The sequence below is a fragment of the Drosophila yakuba genome, unplaced genomic scaffold (genome assembly GCF_016746365.2).
Source record: "Drosophila yakuba strain Tai18E2 unplaced genomic scaffold, Prin_Dyak_Tai18E2_2.1 Segkk57_quiver_pilon_scaf, whole genome shotgun sequence".
Taxonomy (NCBI): Eukaryota; Metazoa; Arthropoda; class Insecta; order Diptera; family Drosophilidae; genus Drosophila; species Drosophila yakuba.
Window position 1 is genome coordinate 516,908 of NW_025048821.1, and position 10,762 is coordinate 527,669.

Sequence of the window (10,762 nt, forward strand, 5' to 3'; positions counted from 1 at the left end):
AGTTGTTTTGGCTGGTCCAGTTGTTGTTGTCTTCGATGAAGTGGTATGTGCTGTTGATGTGGGTGTGATGTACGAATTTTGCGATTGGATTGTGTGTGTATTTGTGTCGATATTAGGTGCTTGAGTGTTTGTTTTCATCTGTGTTGTGCCGTTTGTGAGTGTTTTGGCATAGGAGTCTCGCAATTGGAAGCCGTGTCGTTCAAAATAAATACGTTGAGCAGTTTTATGGTCTACTTTTTGTGTGGTTTTAATGGCTGTTAATTCCTGGTTTTTTATAAAAGTGGGGCATTTGCGATCAAGTGGGCTGTGTTGATGGTTGATTTCTGGGTTGTTTCTGCAGTTTAAGCAGTTTTTTTCGTTTGTGCATGTTTCTCCGTCGTTTGTGTGTTTTACTTCTGAGCAATTGGTGCAGGTTTCTAGGCTTTTGCTGGTGCTGGGTGGCCGAAGCGAAGGCATTTTTTGCATCGGAGTGGAAGTAGAATATAGTCTCGTACTCGGACTGTTTCGTAGCCGATTCGTAATATTTCAGGGAGTTTGTGTGATTCAAATGTTATAATGATCAGGCCGGTTTCAATTAAGGTGGTGTTGTTGCTATCGGAGTTAGAGTTGGGGTTTTGTCGTTTCATTATTTTTTTAACTTCAGTTACTTTTTGTGGTTTTAACTCTTGTAGAATTGTGTCTTCGTCGATATATCTAAGGTCGTTGCAATAGATAACTCCCTTGGAGAAGTTTAATGTTTTATGTTCAGTTGCTGTTACTTCCACATCTGCGATTGTTGTTAGTTTAAGGAGTTTTCTGGCTTGTAGTTCATTTTTAGTTTTTATTAATAGGCTGCCGTCTCTTGTACGTTTGCATACCTCAACTTCTCCTCCACAGGCAAAGTCCACAGATTTTTTAATGATGAAAGGTGATATTTTTTCAAACGAGTTGTAATCTTTCCTTTTAATGACAATAAATTTTGGGTTTCCTAATTGGGATTGGTAAGATTTTGCGGTGAAATTATGAATGTCTGGTGGGTCTGTCATGATTGTTAGATAAGGGCTTCAGCCCGAGTTATAGGTTTTGGTGTTTTTGTTGTTGTGTTTTTTGTTTATCTTTGTGGTTTATATTTGTTTGTGCAAAGTTTTGCTGATAAGAGTTTAGGGCTTGGCGCGAAGCGAGGCTTTAAACTATAGTGGCACGACTTATCTCTTCGGAGGTTGAAGTTGTACTGAAGCCCCCAAAATAATTTTGCAATTATTTGTTGAAAAAAAATTGCTGGTAGTGCTGCCAACCTATCGCAGTGGTTGATCTGGTCCGAGGGGCGATGCCAGATCAACGGCGCTGCCAGGTCTGCGCAGGAGATCTGATAGGAAACGAAACCATACAAAATCTAATTAGAATTAGAAATCATACAAAATTCAAATTACGAGTACTGTGGAATCGCCGTCCACTTCCTCTACACCAACAAAAACCATAAGAATTACTGTTACATCAACTCTCTGCACAAGAGCGAGAGTCGGTTTTTGATTTTGCTGAGCTAGCAACTACTATCCCAAACAACAATACCAGAAGAAAAAAAACACTAAAGAAAACAAAACAACACAAACTATGCAAAGTCTAGCCTGGTTATATTCAAATCAAGCGTAACCAAAGCCTCCAAAGCAATTAAACTGGAAAAAGGACAAAATGAACCGCAACAACAGTAACAACGCTCTGCCTGGCCTTCCTAATGAAAGTAGGTACGCAATTTCGGAAGATAACACATCGCAGCACAAGAAGTGGATCCGAAAGAAATGAAGCCATCACGAATATACCAATGTAAAAAATATTCAAATGTAATAGTAAATTAAATATCTGCGCTCATGAGAACATGTGTTGACTTTGTGTTGACAAGAATTTTTATAAGCCTTAATGCAAATGAAAAAAAAAAACGATTTGAATGCTAGCGAATTCCAGAGATTTTATTTTTTTCTTCGAATGATTTGGCAGCGATGGGGTACGAAAACGAAAGTGATAATATTACAGAGCGAACAGCATAACCAACGGCAAAGATGCAGGCGAGAATACAAGAGAGCGCGATCTGCAGCTGATCCGCATAGATAAAGCTGAGGTGCCGTGGTATCATTGTTTTCTCTCAATGTTGACAACAGCTGGACATGAGTTTAGGTGCTGTTGGCGACTGCAAGACCCGAATTACTCCCCCCGTTGGAAGCAAGGCTTTCTACCGCATCCTTAAGGGGAAGCAGATACACCTTATTCACTGTCCGCTTCGTCAATTGTGTTGGTGTCCTTAGCACAGTCACTCGGGCGACTCCAGGGTCCCTGTCCACCATTCGTTAAAACGTCAAGATCGGCAGGGTTTTCTTAAATTGATAATAAATGTCGAGAATTCACTTCTCAGCTCACCGAAGATCAAAATGGAAGAGACAAGTACTTTGACTATAATGCTTCCAACAATTTGTACCGTTGTACCAAATCCGTTTAAGGCGCGAGTATGGGCGTTGAATTTATCCGACAGCTAACGAAGCATTGCAACGGAAACGCTCTGCACTGCCCTTAGTGATTTGCACCTTAAATACACACTAATCGCCGATTAGGACATCTGTTTTGTAACAACTCCAAAGCTACAGCATAGTTGCCCTCCGAAATTTTCAGTTAGCGAACGGTTTCCAACGCCGTATCCCTCAAACACGATTGGTTTGTGGGGTATTGTAGCTCTTAAAGATACAATTAATGAAGACTATTCCTTTTGCTGCACTGTGCTTATAGGCTGCTTTCCTTCACTTGCAAAGAAAGTAAAACATAAATATTGCCCAGCAAATGTTGGATTTATTTGTGAACAATTTTCCAATTATTTATGAAGAAAGTAGTTTTTCATACAATGTTCACGGTTTACTTCATGTAAAAGAGACGATTAAGCAAATCGGAGATCCGGTTTCAGGCTCTTCTTACGATTTCGAGAACTATTTACAAACTCTTAAGAGATTTGTCCGAAAGCCGACACAAATATTACAAGAAATTTATAGGAAGATTGTTGAGGATAGTGGATTTGAGTGGACAATGATCCCGTAAATTTAGAAGGTAGTGTTTTGAAGTTGAAGGTATGTACGCTTTGAAATAAAAGGCCAGATAGTTATTGTTATGTACTAGAACACATCCCGATAGTCCTTAGGCGTATTTTTCAATATGAATTGGGCATACCTTAAACGACGGCGTTTAAGTTTGTTTAGAAGATTCACCTGCCTCGGTTCGATGACCGAAAAAAAAAACGTATTTAATTAAAGTATAATAAGAAAAACAGATAAAATACAATATCATATTTATAGTTCTTTTAAGATGTCTGAAGAGCCGACAACTAGCCAAAAGCTCACCCAATTTGTTTTCTCCCTTGAGGGTAAGTGAACCATATAAAATCTTATTGCAGTCATTTTTATATCAGTACTATTTTATTTAATAGAGGATGATCTTGTGATAGAAACCCGGCCACCCCCGACAATTAAGGACCAATTGACCGAGATCTGCCAAAAAATTCGTTTTTTGGAGACGGTGTTGGAGGCCAACACGAAGAAGCTGGCGAAGACGGCCGAGATCAGCCAAAAAGTTCGGTCATTGGAGACGGTAATGGAGGCCAACACGAAGCAGCTGGCGGAGACCACAAACCAGGTTGCGAGGATGATGGCCTTGTTGGAGATTTTCGTGAAGGGGAAGGCGAAGAATGTGGCTGTGGAAGTGGCGTTCCCAGACACATCGGAGGAAGACCTGGTGGCTTTAGATCAGAACATAAGCTCAGGGTCTCAAGAACGCTACGTAAGTAAAGTATATATGGTCTAAGTGATCGTAAAATTCATTCTGTGTTTTTATTTTTTTCTTTCAGATGGAAGCAATAACAAAAATTTTAAAGAGCAACCATTTGTCCAAGACAATAAATGGCGTTTTGTCAGAAACGCTCTTGTGCGCCTACAACATAGACGGCCTAAACGGGAAAAAGTCTTTAAAAGCATTTCCCAAATTCTTTTCCGTTCTGATTGGTATGTATATTTGTTATTTTGCTATAATCTAATAATATTATTATTAAATTACTTTTCGTTACAGAAAGCATAAGCACATTAGAAGGCCTTGGCCCACGCACTGGCATGTGTAAAAAATAGTGCTAACAAAAAAGAAAAAAATTAGTAGAATAATAAAAAAATAAAAGTTTAATTTACCATTTAAATACATTTTTTAATTTTTTGGGAGATTTATCGGAATTTACATTGGGAATTCCTCAGGAATACCTCGGGATAATCCTCGAGAATTCGTCCAGAAATTCCAGAGGAATTCCTCGGGAATTCGTCCAGGAATACCTGAGGAATTCGTCCAAGAATTCCGGAGGAATTCGTCTAGGAATTCCTGGGGAAAACCCCTTGATTATTATTCGATATTCTCGAGGAATAACTGAGGAATTCCCAAGAAATTCCTTGCTTATTTTTAGATATTCCCGAGGAATACCTGAGGAATTCCAGAGGATTTCCTCGGGAATTTCGAATTCCTCGCCACGGACGCCTGTTGTATGGAAATTCCTCCCAGATTTGTATGGAGACTTCCCCGAGGATTCCTCTAGGAGTCCTGGGAACTCCCTAGGGATTCGTTAGGGAATCCTTAGGGACTGGTACTGAAGGGAATAGAGTTGTCTTACTTGTGTGTGAAAACAATAAAGAAGATAGTGTGTATGTGTGCGTGCGTGTGGTAGAAGACGATTTTCGGGCGGAAATCAATTTTGATCTAAGAAACAAATTTTATTAATGTTTTGGTCAAAGTACCTCTCATTGCCTTCTAAAATTTCAGAAAATTATACGGAGTATTCTTGCTGCTGTATTTCTTTTTTTCAATGCAAGGCTGATATATAATCGAATCGAGCTCTATTGGCAAGTCACATCAACTCACATCATCATCTGATTCGCAATTAGAGTTTTGGGAAAATTTTAAAATGTGTAAGGATATAAGCTTGGCAAATATTATATTAAATTCATTAACTGAAGGATTTCTGTAGTTACCACCTTTTGCTCGAACGCAAGCAAATATATTTTGGGGATCCTGGTTAACTCCACTTGTTAAAAAGAAAAAGTGGTCTGTGTGGTCCTTAAATATATCTTTGACGAATCCAAATATAGCTTCAGTAGTTTGGATCAAGCCATCAAGACAATATATATTATATCCGTGATATTTTACGCTCTTTAGGTATTCCTGCATTTCCTTTAGTTTATGCCAAACAGTATTGTTTACTTGAAGTGCGCATTTCATGGGGCTTATAAAATAATTTAACTGAATCTTATTTGCATTTTTTAAATGGTGACAATTTATTTAAAGCAAGAGAGAACGCTATAGTCGAGTTCCCGACTATCTGATACCCGTTACTCAGCTAGTGGAAGTGCGAAGGAGATTCTTCAACACTGACAATTTTTGGCGGTTTGTGGGCGTTAGAGTGGACGTGGCAAAAAGTTTTTTGGTAAATCGATAGAAAATTACTAGACTAATACAAAAATGAAAAAATATCAAAACATTTTTCAAAAGTGTGGGCGTGGCAGCTTTGGGCGGTTTGTGGGCGTTAGAGTAAAAAGTTTTTTTGCAAATCGATAGAAATTTACAAGACTAATACAAAAATGAAAAATTATCAAAACATTTTTCAAAAGTGTGGGCGTATCAGTTTTGGACGGTTTGTGGGCGTTAGAGTGGGCGTGGCAACATGAATCGACAAACTTGCGCTGCTTCTATGTCCCTGGAGTTAGTATGCTTAATCTCAGCTTTCTAGATTTTGTAGTTCCTGAGATCTCGACGTTCATACGGACGGACAGACGGACATGGCCATATCGACTTGGCTATTTATCCTGATCAAGAATATATATACTTTATATGGTCGGAAACGCTCCCTTCTGCCTGTTACATACTTTTCAGCGAATCTAGTATAGCCTTCTACTCTACGAGTAACGGGTATAATAATATAGATTTGAAGTGTAAGAACTTCTATAATGAAGGGCATATTTTGTCATTTCTACAATGCATGTGCCTACGTGTGCACGAATACAGTGGTCAGCTGTCGCTGTATGCGTACAAGAGAGCTGCTGGCTGTGGCTTTTAAACAAAAATTTCGAGAGAGCCTAGAGCCCGAAAAAATCGTTTGGCGTTACAAATCTTGTTATTCTAATGTCTTTTGTATAGCCACTCTTTGGCTGGTTAAATGAACGTTAAATGAACATAGCCTTTACGTGACGTTGGAATATGCTTGACGAATTTGATAGACCGAAAGATACTTGCAGAAACTAAAACTGCCCTCAACTTCTGCGTGGAAGAGTCCGTTTATTAAGTCGATGAAACTGAAAACCATTGCGTTTTGTAGTCTGTCGAATTGATTATCGGTTTAAGGTAAGGGAAAGTGATGTCTGATTATAACTTTGTAAATTCGCCTTTAGTCGATACACAAGAGATGAGATCCGTCACGTTTTTGGACTAAAACAACTGGACTGTTGTATTCTGACTCTGATGTTTCGATGACGCCGTCATTAAGAAATTCATCGGTTTGATTGTCTATAGTGCATCGTTTGCTTGTTTTTACTCATGCTCTTGTTTTTACAATTCATGTTTTCACATGTATGTTCCTTGGCAGCACAGTTGTATCAATTCGTATCTCTGTAGAGTACTAAAACCTGTCACTGTTAAAATTTCTCCTTCGCACTTCCACTAGCTGAATAACGGGTATCAGATAGTCGGCGAACTCGACTATAGCGTTCTCTCTTGTTTTGTTGTGTATTTTTTGTTAAGCCCCCAAAATTATTATTATTATTATAATAGATAGAGCAGTTTACAAAACTAAACTAACTTAAGTAATATAGCACTGGCTGCAGGGCCTATGGCTATGTTGGTTTACAATTTTTATTTATTAATTTATTTTTTAAATCTAATTAATGGCTAGTTGGTTAAATGATTACTGTGTTTGTTGTTGTACATTTGTTTTTTTTTTTTTTAAATTTGGTGGTATAGTTCTGTTTTTTTTAGGAAACGTATGATTTTTTGTATGTTTTCTGGTGAGCTTGCTATGAAGGTCTGGGGGTTAGCGTTGCTAAATATGGCTTGCTTGGCTTGTATAAGGGATGGACATGAGTTCATTATGTGGTTAATTAAGAGATCTCCTTGGCAAAAATGGGAAACTTTTATTGGATTTGGATTTAGGTAGTGTTGGTGGGTTATGTTTGAGTGTCCTAGTCGAAGTCGTATTATTTTTATTTGGTGGAGTCTGGTCCAATTTTGGTGAGATTGTTTAAGGTAATCGCAGGCGTGTGTGTTATTCATGTTAAGTGATTGGTACCATTGATTGCAGTTTATGTTTTCTTTTGGTTTTGTCGCAAGTTCAGTTTTAAGATGTCTTTTTATATCTGTGACAATTAGTTTCATATTGCTTGCTGATTTTGCAGCTTGATCGGCAAGTTCATTTCCTATTATTCCTGAATGGCCAGGAATCCACATTATTTTAATTTTAGGGGCATGTTGTGTTATTAGGGATCTGATTCGGTTTGGGTAAAAGCTGTTGTTATTCGGGTTTTTGATTGAGTCTATTGCTGATAGGGAGTCGGAACAGATAACAAATTTACCTCTTCGGGTTTTAATTAGTTCTATTGCTTCTAGTATGGCAATTGTTTCGGAGGTGAGGACGGATGAGTATGGAGGCAGTATGCCCTGTTTCAAGATGTTTGTGTCAGTTGTTATGGCGAATGATATAATGCAGTTAATTTTTGAACCGTCGGTGAATATGAAACTATGTGGCTTTAGTTTATTTTTTGTGTGTTCGAATAATTTTCTGTATGATTCTGGGGATGTTTCTTGTTTCTTGTGGCCTCTGAGTGACGTGTCTATTAGGTTGGGGAGGTCCCATGATGGCTTGTATTTATGGAGTTTTATTGGTTTGTAGGGTAGGTTAAGTTCTAGGCTGAGTTTGATTGTGTGGTCTATTATTGATAGTGTTTTCTTTTTAGATTTTTTGTGCTTAACAAATTTGTGAATTGGCGTGTTTTTCGAAAAGATTAGTTTTGGGATAGCTTGGCTATTTGAAGGTCTCGTTTCATTTCTAAAGAGGGAACATTTGATTCGTATAGTAAATTATTTATTGGGGTAGAGCGATACGCTCCGAGGGCTAGGCGGATTGCGGAGTTAAATGGTGGTTTTAATTTGTTTAGAATGCTTTTGGGAGCGTGGCCGTATAGAAACAGGCCATATTCTAATTTGGCGATGACCGTTGCTTTTGCTACATTAAGTAGTGTATACGTGTTGCAATTGAATTTGAGACTGGATAGACATTTTATTATGTTTAGCTTATTGTAGAGTTTGGGTAAGAGTGAATATATGTGTGTGTTCCATTTATATTTGTTGTTTATAGTTATACCTAGAATTTTTAGGGAATTTGTAGGAATTTGGATGTTGTTGCAGCTTACCTTGCAAGTACAGTGATGTTTTTTACATATGTGGAGGTGTTGGCATTTTGATAGGGATAGCGATGCCCCTGAGTAGGAGCCCCAATTCCCTATATCATTTAAGAGGTTGTCTAGGCTGATGTTTGTGTTTTTTTTTAAATTTATTATAAGGAAGAAGTCGTCGGCGTATGCGTTAAATTTTATTTCTTTGTATAGGGATATGATATTAGATAATTTATTAAAAGCTATGAGAAAGAGTATTACGGATATGGGTGAACCTTGGGGGATTCCATTGGATAGGGGTAGTGGGCTTGATGTATGCGGACCGACACGGACAATTATTTTTCTGTTAATCATAAAGTTTTTTATGTAGTTTATAATTTTTGGGCCTGTTTTCCATTCCTGCAGCTGGTGGATTATGGAGTGCACACCTACTCGATCGAAGGCTCTTGAAAAATCAAGAGTGACGAGGGAGGTGTGCATTTTTGACTTCGTTATGAGATAGTCTACATAGAGTAGACAGTCCGAAGTCGATTTGCCTTTTTTAAATCCAAATTGGTTTTCGTTAAGTAGGTTGCTATTTGTCACCAACCACCAGAGTCTTTTAGCTATTATTTTATCTAGTGTTTTTGCTATACAGCAGTTGAGAGAAATGGGTCGGTAAGACGTAGTTTTAGTTTTGTCGGTGTTAGGCTTGAGGATTGGGATGATTAGGCTTGTTTTGTAGGCTTGAGGTATGTGGCTATTAAATATTTCATTAAATAGTTTTGTTATTCTGTGTTTTGTTGTGGGGGAGCTATTTTTTATCATTTGATATGAAATTCTATCCTGGAGCTGATCCTTTTAATGTTTGTAGCGCTGAGATGAGTTCGAGATATGTTATGTTTTTTTCAATGGTTTGGGCTATTGGAGAGGGGGTATAGTTCTGTAGGTTGTTTCTGTATTTATTGTTTCGGAACTCCTCTGAAAAGTTCCAGTCGCCGGAGAGTTCAGAAAAGTGTTGTGCGAATATGTTAGCAATTTCGTTGCTAGCTAGTGTCGTTTCGTTGTTTTCTGGGCTGGATATGGCATGAATTTGTTTTATTGGGTTAAGTCCGCAGAAACGTCTTATATTGGTCCATATTTTGGATGAGGGGGTAGTGGGATTGATGGTTGAGGTAAAAGAACTGGAAGCTTCTTTTTTTCTTTTTTTTAATTCGTGCCTAAATTTTGCGTTTTTACGTCTATAGTCAATAATGTTTTCTAGGGTGATTGTACGGTTTAATTTTTTCCAAGCAAGTTGCTTTTGCTTTCGCAGTTGGTCGAGGTGCTTGTTCCACCATGGAACCCTGTAGGGATGTGCGTTTGGTGAGGTTTGTGGGATTGAGAGGTTTGCGCTATATAAAATAATTCTATTGATTTGGGCGGCTTCTTTGTTTACGTTTTGGGAGGTAGGGTATTTCTCGTTTATTTGTTGTGTATGTGCGCTGTACTGGTCCCAGTTGGCTTCTTTTAGTTTAAAAAAGGGTCTGTTGAATTTCTGTGTATTAGTCGTTGGGAATAAGGTCGTGATGATAGGAAAATGGTCGCTGCCATGAAGATCGTTTAGAATTTTCCAGTTTGCGTGAGGGGCTAGGATTGGAGAGCAGAGTGTGAGGTCGATATGTGAGTAAGTATTGTGTGTTGAAAAGTGTGTGGGAGATTTGTCGTTTAGTAGAATAAGGTGTGTATTGTCGATGAATCTTTGAGTTATTTTCCCTCGTGTATTTGTTGTTGGGGAGCCCCAAGACGGGTGCCATCCATTGAAATCTCCCGTAATTAGAGATGGTGTTTGCTGGATGTTAAATGTGTTTAGGAGTGTCTGGTCAGAAATGTTTTTGGTAGGGGATGTATGTGGAAAATATGTTTAGTTTTATTTTAGATTGTATGTTTATGGCTATTGCTTCTGGATCGCTTGTGATATTGAGGATAGTGTATTGGATTGACTTATGAACTAGTAGTGCTACGCCCCCAAATCTATTGGTGGCTATATTGGTTAATAGCTTATAGTTTATTGGAGTTGGAATGATATTAATGTGTTGTATGTGGGTTTCTTGGAGGGAAATTATGTGTGGGGAGTATTTCTTAATGAGAATAAGGAGTTGGCTGTAGTTTTTACATATCCTTTTAAGTTCCATTGGATTACAGTAAGGGACATTTGGGAGGAGATAAAAGCTTATAACTTAGTTTAAGGGTGGTGTTGACGGTTTAGTTTAAGCTCTGTGTAGGGCTTAAGATTCTATATGGATTCGCTATCGCTGTTGTTAGTGTGTTTCTTTTTGTTTAAAGTTTTGGCCTTTATTTTGGATGCTTTGAGGTTAGTA

The 10,762-nt window shown here is 38.2% G+C and overlaps 1 protein-coding gene across 1 annotated transcript; it reads left to right on the forward strand.

The window, feature by feature from the left end:
- Positions 1 to 3,043: 3,043 nt before the first annotated feature.
- Positions 3,044 to 4,155, forward strand: LOC120322323. Its single transcript, XM_039377364.1, has 2 exons — positions 3,044 to 3,376; positions 3,440 to 4,155. The coding sequence occupies exons 1-2, from the start codon at positions 3,319 to 3,321 to the stop codon at positions 3,811 to 3,813; spliced, it is 432 nt and encodes a 143-aa protein (XP_039233298.1). The 5' UTR covers positions 3,044 to 3,318; the 3' UTR covers positions 3,814 to 4,155.
- The last annotated feature ends 6,607 nt before the right edge of the window (positions 4,156 to 10,762 follow it).

Coding starts and splice junctions, on each gene's coding strand:
- LOC120322323 (XM_039377364.1), top strand. CDS start 3,319: ATGTCTGAAGAGCCGACAACTAGCCAAAAGCTCACCCAATTTGTTTTC. Junction 3,377..3,439: donor ATTTGTTTTCTCCCTTGAGG/GTAAGTGAACCA, acceptor TTTATTTAATAG/AGGATGATCTTGTGATAGAA.